Source organism: Nilaparvata lugens, chromosome 4, assembly GCF_014356525.2.
Source record: "Nilaparvata lugens isolate BPH chromosome 4, ASM1435652v1, whole genome shotgun sequence".
Lineage (NCBI taxonomy): Eukaryota > Metazoa > Arthropoda > Insecta > Hemiptera > Delphacidae > Nilaparvata > Nilaparvata lugens.
Window position 1 is genome coordinate 57,554,506 of NC_052507.1, and position 21,239 is coordinate 57,575,744.

The 21,239-nt window shown below is 35.6% G+C and overlaps 2 protein-coding genes across 4 annotated transcripts in view; one reads left to right on the forward strand and one right to left on the reverse strand.

Moving 5' to 3' along the window:
- The window catches only part of LOC111050305, a 45,679-nt gene extending 40,189 nt beyond the window's left edge, over nucleotides 1-5,490 (reverse strand). For all 3 annotated transcript variants that reach the window (XM_039425959.1, XM_039425957.1, XM_039425958.1), the window contains exons 1-3: nucleotides 5,345-5,490; nucleotides 3,495-3,689; nucleotides 2,676-2,830 (exon numbers count right to left, since the gene is read on the reverse strand). In XM_039425959.1, coding sequence (XP_039281893.1) covers nucleotides 2,676-2,830; nucleotides 3,495-3,689; nucleotides 5,345-5,426 — 432 coding nt within the window. In that variant the 5' untranslated portion in view covers nucleotides 5,427-5,490. The remainder of the gene's footprint in view (nucleotides 1-2,675; nucleotides 2,831-3,494; nucleotides 3,690-5,344) is intronic.
- On the forward strand, nucleotides 4,391-20,409 carry LOC111050295 (mediator of RNA polymerase II transcription subunit 28). The gene is made up of 5 exons (XM_039425956.1): nucleotides 4,391-4,658; nucleotides 7,712-7,891; nucleotides 10,728-11,123; nucleotides 14,956-15,103; nucleotides 18,983-20,409. Exons 1-5 carry the CDS (start codon nucleotides 4,599-4,601, stop codon nucleotides 19,054-19,056), a joined length of 858 nt encoding a protein of 285 aa, XP_039281890.1. The 5' UTR covers nucleotides 4,391-4,598; the 3' UTR covers nucleotides 19,057-20,409.
- The last annotated feature ends 830 nt before the right edge of the window (nucleotides 20,410-21,239 follow it).

Sequence of the window (21,239 nt, forward strand, 5' to 3'; positions counted from 1 at the left end):
CAATATGGAACAAAAGAGAGTATGGGGTGATAGTATAACATTCACATCATAAATGCATTATAAACTGAATAAATTGCAATTTGAAAAAATATCTTTACATATGTCCAACTACATGTATTATCTCTCCGGTTATAGGAAAATAATGTGGAGATTGAAAAGAATTGGAATTCACCACACATTATCCTCTTTCAAGTGTATGAGAGTTTAATTTCTAGAATAGAATTTCCCTCCGAGTTGGTTAAAGATATTGTCATCCTTCCGTAGTCTTTCAAACAGGCATTCAACCGATCACTTGTCTTATAGAATTATCAAGTTTATTTGAAGGAATATATTGTAGGATACTTATAGTATGAATTCATTTTCATACGAATACCTTTCAATGTATGATTCATTTTCATTAAATACATTATTATTAGATCATGAAGAGTTGATTTTCCCTTTCACAAAAAATGAAGAATGAGAGTTTTACAATAAGTGAACAAGTATCAAATGAAAATTCCTCTTACAAATAATAAATGAAAAGTATGTGTTTCACAATACGAGAGTATTTGTATTCAATACAATTCTCAATTATTGTGAATTCCCCACGCGGTATGCATGCATTCGCCCTTATATTTTATTGTAGTTTCCAATTAGAAAAATCCAACCAGAAACCTATTTCCTGATCAAGTATGTGAAAGCCATAATTTTCCTGGAAAAAGAGATCCTCCTAAAGGAATAGGCAAGATGTTCTATTGATTCTACATCTATTATACAGTACACAGACAAGATAAAGGATTTTGAGAAAAATAATATTACAGTGCAATCAATGTTTTCACGTTTTTAATTCCTCATTCAATGATCGATTCATCAAATTCATTAGCATTGAGTAATTGAATTACAAAAGAGCCAGGGAAAGCATGTTGATTTTCAATAATAAAGCAACAGGTATTCGATGTGCAGGCTCTTACAAAATCGATCATTCTGAAAGATCCAGCTGTCCAAAAGTATTAGATTTCTAGAGAAATTGAAGATAAATATTGTATGAATCGTAGGAGATGTCAATTGGACTTGAAAGTTATTCAATTTTTGAGGAAAAGACTCACAAATTCGCTCAATTTAACATTGAAAAGATAGGAAGAATACTTTTTGTGTAGTTGAGAAGTTGATATTGTGGTAATTATTCATATTGAATGAAAAAGACTAAAAATTGTCAAAAAACCACTGATTTATTGATAATTAGAAAGACCGGTTTCGGTTATTATACCATTGTCAATCTCTGATAAACTAAAACTAAATATAAGAGCAGCAGAATTTATACTAGTAGGCGAGTACTGATATTGGTCAAGGGCATGAACGCCTGCCATTGGCCTAGCTAGACAGTATCCTTCCACTCAACGGTGTGACAAAATGGCGGCTTAAGCAACAGAATCGCCATGATAACAAAATTTACTTCCAGTACAAAATAAGAACCAAGAAAACAAGTGAGAAAGATAATAAAACAAATATGTAAATGGGAAAACTATTGACTAATGTATGCTTACTATTTTAAGATAGAACTAAATTCGTAGTGTTGTATTGGTTGATATCAATCTGGTCATTTAAACTATACTGGGCATATTTGTTTTATTATCTTTCACACTTGTTTTCTTGGTTCTTATTTTGTACTGGAAGTAAATTTTATTATCATGGCGATTCTGTTGCTTAAGCCGCCTTTTTGTCACACCGTTGAGTGGGAGGAGACTGTCTAGCAAGGCCAATGGCAGGCGTTCATGCCCACGACCAATAGCAGTACTCGCCTACTAGTATAAATTCTGCTGCTCTTGTATTTAGTTTTAGCTTATCAGAGATTGACAATGGTGTAATAACCGAAGCCGGTCTTTCTAATTATCAATAAATCAGTGGTTTTTCGACAATTTCTTAGTCTTTTTCATTCAATAGGAAGAATAGATATTTAAAGCACCAATGACGTCACACCGATCATCTGACTCTGATCATAAAAAGATGGAGATGCGCGTTGCCAGTACCTTCTATTCTAGGTACCTTGGTGATATCGGAGTATGGAGGAATTCCTTTTCTTTTCATATTATCCTTTAAATGCAAAATTTCAAAAAACCTTGTGTATACATCGACGCGCAGTTGAAAAAGGAATATTTCTGTCAAATCTCATAGATTTCTATCAACGCGTTTGGCTGTAATTGCGTTACATACAGACAGACAAAAGAAAATCCGAGTTAGAACATAGACCTCACTACGTTCGGTCAACTAGGACATTGTCTTAAACTAAGTCACATTCGGGGAGCCAGATTTTGGCTGCCGAGCCCAGCAATCACACCGGGAGCCATAATGAGACTTAAACCAATAGTGAGCGATTGCCGCCCGGCCAACTACGTGATTTGGCTGCCGAGCTGTTTGCGCGTCCTGGCTGCCCAGTCTGATAAGGGGCCTAAGGTAAAATTATTGTTACTATGACTTTGGAATTTTTTCTTTCCATTTAGATAAGTACCTCATCATTAAGAATAACCCTTTAGGCTTTTATTTAAAAATACAAAATTGAAACATCGAGACTTTACAAAGCAACTAAACTTATCTAGTTTCAAGTCTTTTAAGAATAAGCCAAATAGAATATTCTAGTTTATATTCCGTCAGTGATGGAAGAAAAGAAGCAAATAAATTCGAAATGTTAAGTTGTTTACCTTGAGGAAAGGGTTATCATGTCTGGAGATCCGCAGAGTCTCCATATCCAAGTCGATGTCTCTGCTACGCGCTGGAGTTGAGGGGGCGGGGGACAGTGGACATGGCGACAATAATATCTCTCTTACTGACAAAGTTGAAGGCACTCTTGCAACTCCTGAAAATTTAATAAAATGAGTTAATAACATAACTTATAAAGGATTCACAGAACAATATTTCTATAGTATGATCTGAGAACTGAGAGACAATGTATCGTGTGCGAGTTCGATCTTGGAGCAGCAAGAACTCAATTGTATTCAAAGTTATACTCAGAGAGTTGAAAATACTAAACCGAATAATAACAGTTACAGCCATTTTTTTAAAGATGCATTTTTCTATGAAGAAATATTGCAGAAGTTTCAGTCATCTTTGTGATATAAGTAATCTTAGAGCAAGTGAAAGTCCAAGATAAGTTATAAATGTGATGGGTTATGCATAGCTTGCTGCAGCTGACCTACGATTACAGTGTTGCTAACCCGTTGGCCATGACATTTATTCTTGAGGCTGTGTCACAGTAAGTGATTCTGTGTGTTTTAAAGTCTTCTTTGATATTAAAAAGTCGTTACTTATATGCACACAGACAAGCGTAAACTCCATATTATGGTCTCTCCTTATGACGACCTATAAGGTACGATGAATAAAGTTTATTTTTAAGAAAAAGAGTTATTTTTTCAAGGAAGAATATTGCAAGGTAGTTTTTGTTGTGTAAGTTAGTAACACTAAAAGTAACTTACCTATTTGGTAAATAATTTAAAATTTGGTGAATAAATTGATTTATTTACCTGAAATATTAACATTCCTATCCATGCTGGGAGCTAAACTATCTGGATATGAAGCTTCTTCTACTTTAACAACGGGTCCATCTTCTTGACTTCCTTTTTTCCGTTTGAACAAACTTGACAGAAATTTTACAGGCTTAACTTTTGGCCCAAATCCATGGCTATCACTTTCTTTTGGAGATATGTGGATCATGTCTTCTGTGAAGAAAGAAATGATAAAATTATTTAACAAATTGTAAGAGACAAGATGATTGTAAACAATAAAGCAAGCAGATAAATTGAACTTGATAACCTTCTGTCATTTCAACGTCACACATTACAATTTCAATTATATTACATTTGGATTTTGCATATATAAGCCTGAATTGAAATTATAAGATGCAACATATACTTGTAAATAAATTTTAGAAAAATTGAATTGAATATCAAGATTGTTTACCTGTGCTCAAAACAAGAGCTTTTATCTTTGTCAACATCCATGGCAGCATTCATTAAAACATTTCTGGTTCGTTAAAAACATTACGCTGATGATCAATCATGAATCTAGTATAAGTTCAACACAGAATAAAGGAAATATATTTTTTAATTCAATAAAATTAACATCACACAATCACAACATCAAATTATGGATTTTATTTATAAACTGATGGGTTTGATAGGTGTGCGCAGGCTGTAAACATTGAAAGCAGACAGCACCTACAAGCCTTGACGAGTCAGCTGGTTGAATTTAATCACACTATATTCAGTAACATTTTTCAAAAAATTTCAATTCAATTTTTGAGTTATCATGAATGAAAATGTATTCAATCTAAATTGAGATGATCAACAAATGAACTGAAAACATTGATGTTTGATAACTTCAAGTCAATATTGTTGTTTGGTTGGCAATCCTGTTATTTGCATCGTTGATTCGTTGAGTTGACTGAAAGAAAAGAATGCTCCAACCTCAATGTTTCATGTATCGTGTTGTATTCTGTGTTTTTATAATAATTAATTAATTTATTGAAATACTTATAGAATTAGTATTTGCTTACTTCTAATACCCATAATTGTTTTAATCAACAATGTGATATTCCTACATTGTTTTGTTAATTAAGTTTTTAAAAAATGGCGACTACCACGAATGGCAACGGAAACCTAGTTGATGAATTTGAAGAAGCATTTCAGGTAATTTAAAATAATATACTTCAAACTGACATTGTATTATAGAATATAGCTGATTCTGAAATAGGTACTTGCTTGCAATTTCTATTTTTACGATTTTCTCTAAATTGTAAATTACGGCAAAGTAATGAATAGTCATGCTTTGATTGTTGGTGATTTTAATGTAAAAAGAAAAATTAACCTCAATTATTGTGAATATTGATAGTGATGAAGATCAAATTTCTTAAACTAGTTGTTATTAAACAGGTTTAACATTAAGCCTATTAATGAAGCTTCCACACTCTAGCCAAGTGCTTAGGTTATAAAATAATGAAAAGGGTGAAAGTGAGTATGGCTATTGAATATGCCTTTAGTAATAATATCACTTCCCTCATGTAGATGTAGCCACACAGTAAGCCGCTTTGTCATACATTTGAGACTTTGCAAAATTATTCGCTGGCTATTTTTCTTATCACTTTCAATTTAGCCTACATTTATTAAATTTTCCGTAAAACTATGTGCCGGTTGAAGAGAAGCCGTCTTTTCAAAAAAACCTCTGATTGATTTTTGTGAATTTAATCACGGTTAAAATTTAACCGGACCTAAGCTGTTATTCCCATGGCTATGAATATTTGTAATGAGTTTTGATTGGTGAACCATGATCATGTTTTATAAGCATATAGACCTAGCTACTGTTCCTTGAGACTTGCCTGTATATTCCACGCTGTAGTACCATGATGTTCTCTTCAAGTTTCGAAAAAGTTGATAATTTTTATCCCCAATGTTGACCATTTTGTTCACACACTTTTCTCTTCAATTTTGAAACTTCAACTTTATGACTCACTCATCGAAACTATAGGCTACCCACGACAGATTTGTAAAAGTATGCAGGAAATATTTTCTAAAATAACAATAGGCGAGATAAGAAGTTTCTTTGATAAGAGTAGTTCAAGTGTTTGGCTAGATGAGTGTGTTTTTTAGGTCAAATAATCACACATACATGAACTTGGTTTATTACTGGTATTATTCTCGAAATGAAACGTCTGTTAACTCAATTTCTTGAAATCGATTTCCATTTTCTATGCGGAAATGATTCATAATTTATATAGATTTGATTCATATTTTTCAGCCCCCCACACACACACACACATAGATTTTTGTTCGTACGGTATTTTTCCCTCCCTATTAATTCCACTAGCAGGTAACCCGTGCTCTGCAAGGGTCTATTGTAAAACTTGACAAACTAAAAACTTGACGTAATGAAATCTTGAAGAGTTTGAAATAAGCCTAGCACCATCCTCGGTTGATTAAAAATCTATATACAAAATCTCAAGTTAATTTCAGTCCAGTAGTTTGGACGTAATGATGCGTCAAACATAATTTTTCTATCTCGTACGTGTATAAGCCAGCTCTTTTCTTTATCATAGTATAGATATAAGTAACTTATAAGAACTGTTCTTCAACTTGGTACTAACATAATAAAGTGACAGAACTCAAATCTTGTTTAGAAACCTTCCTCAACTTAATGCCAACCTGACAAATTGGATGGGTTATTAATTTAGTTGCCAATTTTAACCATATGTTTTGAAGAGGTAGTCTCTCTAGATTATCGTTCTATATGAACATATGGTATGTATTTATGTCCCATGAATGAAATTTGAAAATTAATTCGGAAAGATGTAGAATGAAAATTGAAATCTGTGCTTTGAGGTGAGATTGATATTTTTAGAATAGGAAGAACCAAGAAACAGTTTCAGGACTCTTTATTGAACTACGAAAGGCATTTGACACCCTGGATTAGAAAACCCTAAAAATAAACTAAAACAACTGAGAATAGAGGGTAAGGCCCAATTTACACCAAAGCCGGGCCGGGCCGAGCCGAGCGGAATCTGTCTGCGTTCGCACTGAAGTCGATTCACTCAGTAGGTTTTCCAGCCTTGTAGTAAGAACTCACTATGGAAGATCACGTGGGAAGATCAAACTAAACTGACAGAAGGCAGAATCCTCTTGTACCGAAAACGCTTGAGTTGGGTGTCAAGCCGACTGCACAAATCCGCTCGGCTCGGCCCAGCACCACTCAGCTCGGCCCGGCGTTGTTTTGAATGCTCCCGACTAAATCCTGCATAGTTAGCGTGCACGCGGATTCCGCTCGGCCCGGCCCAGCTTTGGTGTGAAACCCCACTAAGGCACTACAGTGGATTGAACATTATCTTAGAGATAGAAGGCAAAGGCAATACATGAAAATTGACCACCACAGCCATAATACAACCACCACTTATAAATCTTCTCTCCGAACAGTGACCAGAGGTGTACCTCAAGGATCTATCCTGAGACCACTATTATTCTTGGTATACATCAACGACTTCCCAAATAAACTTCAGAAAGATAAAATATCAATCTTATTTGCAGATGACACCACAATATTAACCCCTTAAAAAACACACTCCAACTACAGATGTCATGGATTCAACTCTGGAAGAAGCAACCACCATTTCAAATCTCTCCAAGTCTCTCCAAGTTAGCACATTCTCCAATAAAAGATTCATATTTAAGTTCACTTTATTACAAACGACTTTCCACTCTTTGAACCAATAGCATTTATTTTTTTTACTTGTTGAGCTAAAATTTTTGGTAGCCTTTCATCTTCCATTTTCATGATTTGTGAAATATAATTAAAATGCAACCTGAGGCAGTATTCAAAGGGTGGAGTTAGTTGTGTTTCGATGAAGAGCATATAATTAAGCGTATTTATGGGTGGAGCAAATACTTTTTTGATGAAGAAGCGTTGCAGTTTTTCAATATTGTACTGTTTACAACCCAATATTTGAGTTTCATAACACATAAGTCTGTCCTAGCGCATGACAGTATTTACCTAATGACCTAAATTTAAAATGAAATAAAAACCTAATTTTGCTTTAGACAGTTTATCACTCAGATGCTTTTCAAAACTAAAAAATAAACTTTCACTATCGAGTTGTCACTACGTATTTTATAGCCTACTTATAAGGAGGCTTTGAAGTAGGAGTTGAACTCCATCAAATTAGACAACAGATTGAATCTTATTGTTTCTGTTGCAGTCTTGTCTGAACGTTTTGACGAAAGAAGAGGCGGTGCCGTCGCTAGACAGAGATGAAATTAAGGTGGAAGTGGACCACACTCTGCTTCGGTTCATCGACCTTGCACGTCAGCTGGAGGCTGTCTTCCTTCAGAAACGGTTCCTGCTATCTGCGCTTAAGCCGGAAATGATTGTGAAAGAGGTTTGTGACACTTGAATTTCGCTTACATTTTGAAATTTCATTATAATGTAGTAAACTTGGTTCAAAATGAGGGTAATCTTTCTAATTACAATGATGTGGTAGAATCGTTAGCTTCAGACGGAGAAAAATTCAATTTTCTCGGTAGTCAGAATTCCTGTAGATGAAACTGTACACCCCAAAAGAACAGGCGAACAGTCTTCTGAAATAACTGATCTGCAATAATACACAGACGGCGGTCTTTGACTGCAAACCTGTTACGGAAGCGCCTGATACTAAGTTTCCGGTTTTGGAGTGTTAATTTGAAAATCTTGTGAAACTTAATGTTTGTGGCTGGCCCTAAGGGGGGTGTAGCTAATGCCTAGGACACACTCTTGCCAAGTTACTTGCCGCAAGCTGGAGTGGTTGACGAGAGTATGGATGGAATATATTTGTGGATTCTGGGCTGGCCGAGTGTGGCGCCGGCATTAATAGCTTGTTCATTCAATTTATTCAATTAGTAGTCCTGGGACTATGATCACGCTGACAAAGAAAGGTGTAATTAATGTCTTACGAGAAGGTAATGGTTTAGAATTTTTATCCTTCTTGTCTTATTTGCAATCATAAAGATGAAGACGCAATGCAAATTTGCTGTGAAGGTGAAGGTGTTCTGTACTTAAATCAATAATAATTTAATACTGCTTTCTCAGGTCTTGTAAAATTGATCCAGAATGAAATAGAATAACAATATGTGGTCTTTTGAACAGAAATTGGGTTCTTCATGTAATTCAACCTACAAGTTACATCTAACGATGATACTGTCTTAAGACTGGTCGATACACTTTTTTATATTCAAATTCGATAATCTTTTTTCAATATAACTGTTAAGATCATTATAAGAGTGAGAAAAAGTGGCAACTGAAATTTTTAAGTGGTCTAATATGCGAGTTATGGGTTGTTGAAGTAGTGCTAACTTTCCAGATTCCGTTCTCTTTCCAGATCATAAACGGTTTGGACCATATTAACAGAACTTCTCTTAAAAATTCAAAAAATGTATCTTCCCAAACTAAAACCTTTATTCTCCATATATCATTCGTAAATAAAAAAGTAACATTTTTTTGTAAATTCGATAACTTGTTTATTTTGGCATTCATCGCGAAAAAAACGCATGTTAGAACAAAGCCAATGATTTACTGAATGTATTAAAAAAAACTCCAATGGAAAATTCGAAACCGTTTATGATCTGGAAAGAAAATGGAGTTAGCACTTCGAACAACCCATAACTCGGCCGCTTATTATACCACTTGAAAATTTCAGTTGCCACTTTTTCTCACTCTTATCTTAACAATTTTATTGAAAAAGATTATACAATTTAAATAACAAAAAATTATATTGAACAGCCTTAAGTGAAACCCAGGTTCATTATTGAAACCATTTCAGTACATGAATATCATATTTTGTATGTAATATTACATTAGCTCTTCATTGATGCACAATGTACTTTTTGTGTCAATCATTGCATGGAATTAAAAAAAAAACACATTTAAGCTATTAACTTTATATCTTACATTATAAAATTCTAAGTTTGAGACACTTTACTGCCAAATTAGCATAAGTATTCCTTATTTCAAAGTCCTATAGTCCAGGCAATGAATGCTTAAAAAAAGGGAAAAGTTGGGATGACAATTTTTGACCCCGCAGCTCTGTTTAGGATAGTAAGGAGGTAAACATATCAAAAGTCCCCACCCCTACCCACTGTGCTAAGGGGGTGGGGGAGGTTTATAGGTACCATTTTTTGGTTTCTCGCATAAAACTCAAAAACTATGCATCCTAAGGACTATAACAAATTAAAGCTTACATAATTACCTACAATATTCATATTACAACTTTTTCTATATCTCCTCTAGTTTTCGAGATATCCGTCATTTTTATCTTAATTTTTGATGTGTCAGTTTTGTCGGTTGAACGCATTGCTCTTAAGATATGAACGTGGAAGCAAAACGCTAAAAAATGCAACTTCTAAACCACCCTCATCCCCTTAGCACATGAGTTAGGAATGGGGACTTTTGATATGTTCTCCTCTTAACTAGTCTCAACAAAGCTGCAAAGTCAAAAATTTTATTTAAAACATTCCTTTTAAATTACTTAGTCAATTGGTCTATTGTTGCAAAAATGGAGATTTCACACTCAACACTAAAGCTGCTGCAAAATAGGTGTAGGGAAGTTCGTAAAAAAGTGAAATTATACATCAAATTGAAGAGAATAAAATGCTCTATAAGCTCATGATCAATATGGATTTTTCCCATCGATTTTTAAAAAGTTATAAGAGTAAAAATTGAAAAAAATTGGTGGCAAACGTGTTTTTTTTTTCAAAAATGTCACACCTTCAAGGGCGGATATCTCGAAAACTAGAGGAGATTTAGAAAAAGTTGAGAAATGAATATTGTATGTAATTATGTAAGCTTTAATTTGTTACATGACAGTCAAGACCCTAGGATACATAGTTTTTGAGTTTTATGCGAGAAACCAAAAAAATGGTACCTTTAAACCACCCCCACCCCCTTAGCACAGGGGCTAGGGGTGGGAACTTTTGATATGTTCACCTCCTTACTACTCTAAACAGAACTGCGGGGTCAAAAATTGTCTTCCCAGTTTTTCCCTCTATAACCTTTCCTTGACTGGACTACTTATGTCACGATTTACAAAAAAAATCACTTTCTGAATGCATCCCATTGTTGCACTTCTGGCCTACCTTTAGCATATTTTTAATCTTATTTACATCAATTTCGTCAAAATAGTAGGCCTATAACTTACTACTATAATCTGTAACCTACTCCTATAACCTTTCTCTTTTTTGCAGGACATCAGCGACCTACGCGCTGAACTGATGCGTAAAGAGGAGATGTTGAAACGTCTCTACGACAAGATCGCATCCTGGCAGAGTCTGCTGTCCGACCTGCAGGGCTGGGCCAAGTCACCCGCCCAGGGGGGAGGCCCCACCCCGCCTACTCCGGGAGGCGTGGTCCCGGCCAACGGTGTGCCAGCGCCGCCCCTGGGTGCACCTGGACAGCCACCGCCCAACATGTTGCAGCAACAGCCCCCGCCCCCGCCCAACATGTTGCAAGCGCAGCAGATGCAACAGCAGCAGCAGCAGATGCAGCAGGTGCAACAGATGCAGCAGCAGATGCAGCAACAGATGCAGCAGCAACAGCAGCAGCAGATGCAACAGCAGATGCAGCAACAAATACAACAACAGGTAGGCATAATTCAAATGAAATCATTATATTTAAGCGTAATAATATTAACATAATAGCCTATTGAATAATAAGCTCAAGTTGCAAATGCAAACTAATATGTTGGAGAATGGTTTTAAAAGCGACATGTTATTTATACCATTAGATACATAATTCAAGGCCCTTGCCTCTGCTAAATCATGGTTCGATTCCAATAATCTAATCATAAATAGCAAAACTGAATGTATCTGCTCCTTTTTAAGGAATATTCCAGTAGACAATGATATTAAGCATCAGGTCAGAATGTTGGGTTCCACTTTGGAGAGAAGTTTGAGTTGAGAGCCTCACATCATAGGAGTGTGTAAAAGACTCTCTCGTGTTGTCTGTCCACTTAGAAGTCTTGCGTTATCATTGAACTCTGATTCTTTGGTACTTGCATATATTATGGACTTTTTCCCTCATATCGTATGGTATTCGCCTATGGGGTAACTCTTGCCATGCTTCAAAAGTTTTCATATGGCAAAAAATCTGGTGTGGTACACTCACACACCTTTCCTTGCTCATTGAACTGTAAGCCCCATTCTTAAACGAGAATAATTTAGAGGAATAACATAATGACGATTGGCGGGAACATATTTGAAACTACGATCAGACTTCTGTATATGTGTATATATAATTGTTTTCAAAGTACTTTTTCCTTTGTGCAAATTTTGAAATTCGATGATTTTTTTTCTAAAAGTCGTCAAAACAGCTGTTCTACAGATGAAATATCTCGACTATGAGTTCTTTTTACTTTCCTTGCCCTATTACCATAGGTAAGGAAAGTATTGCTTTCCGAAAAAAATTAAGGTACCCCAATTTCTAAATTTCTATACGTTTCAAGGTCCCCTGAGTCCAGAAAAGTGGTTTTTGGGTTTTGGGTCTGTATAGGCCTATGTGTGTGTGTGTGTGTGTGTGTGTGTGTGTGTGTGTGTGTGTGTGTGTGTGGTGTGTGTGTGTGTGTGTGGTGTGTGTGTGTGTGTGTGTGTGGTGTGTGTGTGTGTGTATGTATGAGTGTATGTGCGTCTGTGTACACGATATCTCATCTCCCAATTAACGGAATGACTTGAAATTTGGAACTTGAGGTCCTTACAATATAAGGATCTGACACGAACAGTTTCTATCAAATGCAATTCAAGATGTCGGCTCAAATGGCGAAAATGTGGTCAAAAACAGGGGTTTTCGCGATTTTCTCAAAAACGGCTCCAACGATTTCGATTAAATTTATACCAAAAATAGTAATTGATAAGCTATATCAAATGCCACAAGTCTCATACCTGTAAAAATTTCAGGAGCTCCGCCCCATCTATGCAAAGTTCGATTTTAGATTCCCAATTATCAGGCTTCAGATAAAATTTAAACAAAAATTTTTGAGTGGAAAAGATTAAGCATGAAAATCTCTACAATTAATGTTCAGTAACATTTTCACCTAGAATTGAAAATAAGCACGAAATTTGATAAAATGTTATTATTTCAATTGCAAACTGTTGGCAACTGTTGATTCTATTAAATGATTCACTATGAAGAGATAGCAGACCTCGTATGTCTCCAGCGTTATTGTCCTGTCACCAGCTGGCTCAGATCTTTGTTTATAAGTAGACTTGAGATGCGCGTGCACACTAGCGTCAGGTGATCAATTTTCATAACGGCAAGGAAAGTTGTGTGAGTGCGCCACACCAGATTTTTATGAACTGCTCTACCTACCTATCTCATGCACGAGAAGGAGGTTACAAAGTCCATTTCTCAAGGATGGGGTGGACCCCCTCATTAGTTTCCCAGAAAGGAGACTCATGCCAGTTGATAGAGCTGATAAATAACTATACAGGATATGAATTTGAAAAAAATAGATCAAGTCATTTTTGAGAAAATCGTAAAAACATTGTTTTTTTTAGTAATTATCCGCCATTTTTCTCAAGAATATTACGGAGCTCCTGCAATTTCCCAGAAATGAGACTCATGTCAGTTGATAGGGCTTATAAATAGCTATTCATGGTATAAATTTGAAGAAAATCGTTAAAGCCGTTTTCGAGAAACCCGTGAAAAACATGGTTTTTTAGTAATTAACCGTAATTTTTTCCGCCAATTTTATTGGATTTCTTATTGTCGGATCCTCATGGTATAAGGACCTTAAGTTTAAAATTTCAAGCCAATCGGTTGATTAGGAATGGAGTTATCGTGTTCACATACACACACACACACACACACACACACACACACACCACACACACACACACACACACACACACACACCAAAACCCAAAATTCATGTTTTTGGACTCAGGGGACCTTGAAACGTATAGAAAACTTGAAATTGGGGAACCTTAATTTTTTTGGAAAGCAATACTTTCCCTTACCTATGGTAATAGGGCAAGGAAAGTAAAAAAGGCACTGAGAGTGTTAGACAACTTGAGAAACAGAGAGTCATGCAGAGAAAGCTTTCGAAGACTGAGGATATTGACATTCCCTTCAATTTTCATAATGAGTAGCTTGCTGCATGTCAAAACCAATTTAGAATCTTACTCATGTCAGGGAAACAATCATGAATACACAACCCGGCATAGAGATGATATTTCAATCCCACAGTTAAGGCTTTCTTAAACAAGGGACAGCCACCTATTTCAGCAGATAAAAATTTACAACAGTCTTTCCTCAGCTGTTAAAGAGCTGCAAAAAATGAAATTCAAGAAAGTTGTGAAGAATAAATTGATGGAGAGAGGATATTATTCATTGACTGAATACTTTGAATGTTCAATATAGGGGCTGCTCCTCATTTTGGACTAAGTTGTGTACTGTAAGGTGTGTCATCTATGTGAATGCTGTTACTATTCTTGTCAATCTCCCTGTTAGCCTACTTGTATATACATACTCTGAAATATTTCTATTCTTGATATTGTGTTATCTATCTTATTATGTACACTGTATTTTATTTTTATTTTGACGAGCTTATACATTGTAAAAAATGTCAGGCAGAATAAAGAATTTGAATTTGAATTCACAAGGTACAAGACTTTCATGATCATCCAGTAACCGATATGATCATGTTACTCTCTCCAAGCAGGCTGGCAACTCAACGCAAACAAGAAACACTTCGAAAAAGTCAGATTCTATTCTATCTTACTAGTTGACTGTAACTTTATTATCCAAATATTATTTTTATGAGTTTTAAAATCTCTTGGTGATTTGGAACCGATCTAAAGCTGTAGGTTCATCATTTGTACGGTTAGCCAAGCAAGAGCGTAGGGCGCATTTTGGCATCTACTTCAGCAAAAACCAAAACTAGCAAAACTTGCTCAACTAATAAATGACTGTAATCATTAATACTATACCATCTAAAGCTGTAGGTACACTATTTTGTCATCATCTGTATAATTAATTACGCAAAAGCCTACAACGCATTTGGGCATCAACATAAGAAGAACTTGTTTAACTAATAAATGACTAGAATCGTTAATAAATGATTTGGATCGTTGACAGTTCACAATACTTAAGTCAATACTACCCATAACGACTAATCGTCTTTCTGCTGATCCAATAAAAAGTTCTAGTTGAATATCAAGCAGAATATCCAGATTATTGGTATAATCGCCCTGAAGTTTAAACAACTGGTTTAATCAGTCTTATGATTATTTATTCATTATTTATCTTATAATTTGTATATCGTATATGGCAGTACATTCAATTTAATTCCTCTACAGGTTATTTTTTAATCTCATTCTATTATACAATTCCTACGTTTCAAGTAGCAATACATAAACTGATCTTATGCTAATTTTATATTGGCGGCAAAAAAGCTAACCTCGCATTGTGTGACTTCAGGTGCCACCAGGCATGGGGGGTGGGCCGATGGGGATGTCGAGTCAGCAGCAGCAGCAACAGCAGCAGATGTTCATGCAGCAGCAGGCGGCTGCGGGGAGGGGAGGGGGAGGTCCGGGTGGGCCAGGGGGACCGGGGGGTATGTTGCAAGGTAAGCACACTCTTATCAATAATCGGAAATTGGATTCATTCCTCATCCACATACACACACAAGATGCAATATAAAGCTGCGTACAGACTTTCGCTCTGCTCCGCAACCGAACATCACTCGAGCAGAGCGATTGATGATCGACCGGGGAGCAAGAGTGGAACGCGAGAACAGCTAACATCTCCCGTAACGTTCATGATCGGTGCGAGTGAAGTGCGGGGGCGGAGCGATTGCGGTGCGTGCGCGGAGCGGGTTGGAGGCGCGTATATCTGTGCGCAGCTTTAGAATACAAATATACAAATGTATGCATGCGAATAAAAAAACATGCAATCATAATTTACTAATCAAGAACTGTTGTGCAAAAATAGGATGACGATTGAAAGGTTTTCCAACTATTTATCTATATAATTTGATTGTATGGTAAGAGATGTTGTGATATTTCTTCATAATTGAAATAAGAAGACGTTGATGTTGTCAATACAATTATATTTGTTCTTATTAAATTCAAATTGCTGTAATGGCACATCTCATGGATGTTTGATTTTTAACAAATATAGTGGTATTGACAACATCAACGTCTTATTTTTCCAACTATTTTTTTATTTATTAATGAAGACGATGGGTTGTTGCCCATTTTGCCTCTAACAATACAATTTTCAATAAAAAGAAGATAATAAATATAACAATAAAAGAAATATGCAGCTAATTATAAAAATAAAATAAGGTGAATTTTAATAGAAGAAATGTACAGTTATATAATGAAAATAAAGTAACTGAATTCAATATGAAAGATGTACAATAATACCGTAGTAAAGTATAATATTAATAGTCAGTAGTATATTAAATAAAGACTATGAACCGTTTTTGAAAACCTTTATTAACAACATGTTTCAACATATTATGAAAAGTAAAGAGAAGGTAGTTATGATAGGATGGGATAAAAGAAGGTACCTAATGATGCAAAAAACTATAGGGCCAGGTGGTAGAAAATAATTTGATATATTTGTAGTTTTACTCTTCTCTACTGGAGAGGTTACAAAACCAAGTCCCGGAGATAAGTACATCTTTTACATATAATCATCGTGGTCGAATCATCCAACGCAACCACTGCTACACGAATTAATTTACCAGTCTAGTATTCGATGTTCTTGAATTACTTCAAGAATGATTCGACCAACAATGCAATAACCTCATTCAATCGCTGTTTAATTCAATGGGAATACGTGCAACCGGGCCTAGAAGCTGTTAGTACTTATGTTCATCAATATCTGAATAATTTCTTTTCAAACCTTGAATAACAGGCTAGAAACATTCACATAGTTACCCACTATTACTAAAAATTACTGCTAAAAATATTGCATCCCCATGGCTGTTTTTTTTTATGTGAAGTCTCATCTTGGCTGAACTATTCTAGCCTCTCGACTGTTATATTCCAGCCGGTAGCGACATTACAACGTGTCCATCCGAAAACACGAATGATGGTGACATGGAAGTTATGCCCAATCAATTCTTCTAATTTTTCCTGGAGCAAGGGGGGGGGAAGAATAGGTTCATTGTTCAATATTGTAAAATATTTTTGGAATGATGTACGATATCAATCATCAGATATTAATGATTATTTTGATAGTTGGAAAGAATCTTTGGGTATTTATGATGTGATACTCTTACAGCTTAGTTTTGTTTTCCTGTATCGTGTGTGGAATTGATGAATTGAATTTGAAAATGGCCGCTATGATAAATTAAATAAGCTACGAAATTATTAAAATTACATTCGCTTACCAAATTGTCATAATACAATAACTCAACTAGTATTGAACATTTTTTTAAACCTCCAAAATATGGTTTGCAGTATTGGATTATGTCAATCTCCTTACAGGTGCGGATCCAGGACCCTGACGGGGGGGGGGGCAATTGGGGTGGTCGTCCAGGGGACCCCCCCGTTCGACTTCCCCCTAAGTTTGTAATTGAAAACAGCATTTGAGAGCTTTATTTGTTGAAATTGATTCGATTTTTGAATTTGTTCATTTAAATGCCAAGGTAACGATACTTATTTCTGCAACTACAGTAGTAGTCCAGTCACTATATACATTGGTGCTAGCATTTTATATTGTAGTTCTGATTTTTTAATATATTGTTTGGATACATTGGAGAAGTCCAGAACCAAGTATTTCATGGAAAATTCAATTTGTTTGTTAAGTAGATAGAGAGTGGCCCAAAACATCGTATTTCCGGTTCATTTTCAAGTTTTTAGTTTCTCGCCAAATCCTGTAAAATGATCCTTGTATTTTGGAAAACACCCAAGTTTCAGCTTCAATCATCATCAGCATCTCTATTGTCATCACATTCAGATTTCGCACCATGAAGTTCATTAGATCATGTCCTATGAGAATCACCCGTTAGATGCTCTTAATTTAGTAGAGAGGCGCGCATAAGGACACCTCAAGAATAAACTTTTTCCGATCTCATTCTTCTCGGCACGTCAAGGCGGTTCAAAATCATGCATCATAAGTGAAATTCGATTAGAAAATAGAAAATTCATCCTTGAGTGTACTTTAACCAGTATTTCAATTAACAAAAAATGTCCAATTTCCATATTCAAAGCTGAGTATCTTGTGAAATACTACGGATCAAATTTCAAAATGTGGATGTGGAAAAGTATATTTTCTGTTCCCACTACAATGAAGAATACTTTCGATTCCAGTATCATTAGAAAGTTACAGCTGATTTTAAAAATGGCGACTTCAGTTTCTCATTTTCTCGCGATTTTTCTGTTAATCAAGAGTCTGATACATCATAGAAACTCGTGATTGATTCCAAATTGTAGACAATTCCATCCTCTACGAGCACAATTGCCTTGAATTCATTTTGAATCACTGTTTCCTATCATAGCACTTCCTAGACCGTTAATATGTGGAAAGTATCATCGATTTCTTGATTTTTTTACAGAAACTTAGAGAAGAAAAAAATTCAATTCCAAAATTCAAGATCATGTATTTTTTTATAATGATGGTTTACCGAGATACATAACTCTGAAATATTGGTCATTTCTTTGTGTATTGAAATACTGGTTAAACTACACTCAGGGATGGATCTTATATGTTTCAATCAAATTCGACTTGAACCGTCTTGACGAGACGAGAAGAATGAGCTGTTGTACAATGGGATCCGATCATTGAGTTATGAGTGTTTGAAAAGTTGATCCTTGAGGTATCCTTATACATGCCTCTCCACTAAATTAAGAGCATCTGACGGGTGATTCTCGTAGAACATGATCTAATGAACCATGGTGTGAAACCTTGATGTGATGACAACGGAGAATTCTTTATTGAGAATCTCATGATCTACAAAAAAGGCGGAAACGAATTTTTCATTCCTATTACAGGACTTGGCGGAAATAACTGAAAACTGGAAAATAAGAGGTTTTTGGGCCATCATGTATCATTATTTAGGAAAAATTGTTTCTGGACTTATTTTACGCATCCAAACAATATATTGGAAAATCAGAACTACAATATAAAAGCACATCCCCTTTTTCATGTCTATATTGACTGGACTTGAGTAACTGTAGATTTTTCAAACTCCACTCGGAAAGTGGGGGGGGGGGCGTCGATCGACCCGATGCCCCCCTTTATCCCCGCCTTTCTCCTTATTATAATGCATCACAAATATCTTATAAACAGACGTCTATGAATTCGTATATTATTAGTTTTTTCAAGGACATAAATTATCGATATTTGATTTTTCAACCACAGGATTGCCTTATCGAATTTACAAGGACATACTTTTTGAAGTTAGTTTTTACAAGGACAAAGTTTTTCCAAGGTTATAATTATCTATTTAATTTTTGATGAACAACATTGTGTTAATTGAGTCTTTTTGCAGGTCCCCTGCAAGGGCCCCTGGCCTACCTGGAGAAGACCACTTCGAACATCGGCATGCCAGATGGGCGTAGGTGACGCGGGAGGGGGAGGGGAAGAGCTCGTGGGCCGCGCGGCGGCGGCGCGAGGGGTGCGCGTGGCGCGGGGCGGGGAGTCCCTCCTCCCTCAATCACTGCCCCCGCAGACTATGCGCCCCAAATGCCCTAGACACTCTTCCGCTGAGAGCACCGTTCTCCCTCCCCACCAACAGGTTAGTCGCAAGCAAGTCTGGGTTTCAAGCTTTTGAAGGGATTTGATGGTTTTTAGGGAGAGTTTGAAGGGATTTGATAACAGATTGAAGGGTTCTAGTGAGAGTTTAAAGGATTCAGTAACAGTTTAAAGTGGCTTGAATGGTTTCAATAAGAGTTTGAAGAGGTTTTAGTAAGAGTTTGAAAGATTCTGATTAGGTTTCTAGTGAGAGATAAAAAAAGTCTTTCCAATTTTGTGCAGTTGACATTCAATAAGTCATGCTTAATTTTTTTTATCGTTTACTTCTTTCACCTACTACATTTGGAATCACATCAATAAGTTAGATATGCTTTACGATTCAAGAATACAACAAATTAGGAGTTTGAATAAAAATATGTTCCTATTTAGATGAAACTAAAAAATAAGTTCTCATTTGGATGAAACATGTACATTGCAAACGTTCCTGCAAAGCTCTAAAGCTATATAAAACCTTCATCATTCATTCTTCAGTAATGTCATTATTCATTAGTACATTCTTCAGTAATGTAGCATTTATCTTCCAAACGGTCTTGTGAAACTTTAGAACTATGAACTATAGAACCTTACTTGAATCTAAATTTTATTCAAGTAAATGAAATGAAGACTCCCTTCAAACAGTCGCAATAATCTATAGTGTTTCAGATGATGAGTTTCAAATTATGTAAATATTATACCTTACTGTATTGTAAATAAATCTATATCTTTATGATAAACAATTCATAATTTAATACTCCAGTTGTTTACCTCAAATTCATTCCTTTTTGTAAATATCTTGGTCTTCTTGAACCCAGACTTGCGTCCTCATCATCATATTGCACACTCCCATTGAGTCTGTAACTTCTGCTATTGTAATGTATACTGCTTGTGCCTAGTATCAAACTACGAACTATAAACCAATGACACTATTAAACTTACCATACTGCGAGTGAACTTATTACGATAGAACTATGATATTATCAAACTACTGTAATTATCAACTTGTTCTATGCACTACAAGAAACATAAGAAGAACTTTATGATACTGGTACTTGAAAGAACAGTTTTGTGCTGAGCCAGTTGTGAACTACCTTTTCCAAAAAGTTTACGATTTGTGTACTATTATCAAATTATTATGTGTAGTATTGGATGAATAAATCAGTACCTAATAAAACAAGTTGTAAATCATCACGTTTCATTTTAGAATAGTTCCAATATGTGCACCCAAGAAGTGTTTCATTTTCACAATCAAAATTGTATTTTCTGTAACAAACAATATAGTTTTAATTCACACAAAAATATCATCCGTTTTTATAAAAGATTCTCAAGAACGTTCTTAGCAAGGCCATGCTCTGGTTATCTAGAAATTAATAACAGGAGTCAATCGGGATAATTTTACTAGCTGGTCTAACTATTCAGAATTTTTGAACCAGTTACCAGAATTTGTTGATGAAAATAATTCCATTTATATTGATTGGTGCCTATCTAAACGTTAAGGGCCCTACACACCTACGGATTTGGCCTGTCTTGGCTCGGCTCAGGATAAATCTGTGAGTGTGTAGGCGATTTTATTGCGAGCCGAGCCAGGCCAAATCCGTCCAGAACTACTGTCGCGGCTCGGCTTGGCTCGGCTCGGGCGAAATCCGTGAGTGTGTAGTCTCACCCGGCCGGGCGCGTGTAGTTAACAAAAATCGAAATCGCCTAAAAATCGAGATAGCAAAGTTTTGATTTCAGATTCGGATTCAGCGCCCTCGAATTAGTAAAATAGTTCGCGGGAACTCTAAAATAGTCGAAAATAAAAACTCTGTGAGCACTTTTAATGTTATTAATGAAGAATTCTATCTCTATGAAGAATTTGGTTGAACCTATAGCAAGAAAGTACTAATAATGTACAATAATAATACCAATAATAACTTCCAATAAAATTCACAATAAATTGAACAAGAATTTCATAGTGATAAAATTTTCATTCATTTATTATCACTATTCCTGGAAAAGGTACTACATTGTAACAATAT

What these genes read in the sequence shown, in the direction of transcription:
- LOC111050295 (XM_039425956.1), top strand. Translation starts at nt 4,599, where the DNA reads ATGGCGACTACCACGAATGGCAACGGAAACCTAGTTGATGAATTTGAA. An exon ending in AGCAACAAATACAACAACAG is followed by an intron (nt 11,124 to 14,955) that starts GTAGGCATAATT and finishes GTGTGACTTCAG; the next exon opens with GTGCCACCAGGCATGGGGGG. An exon ending in ACCGGGGGGTATGTTGCAAG is followed by an intron (nt 15,104 to 18,982) that starts GTAAGCACACTC and finishes GTCTTTTTGCAG; the next exon opens with GTCCCCTGCAAGGGCCCCTG.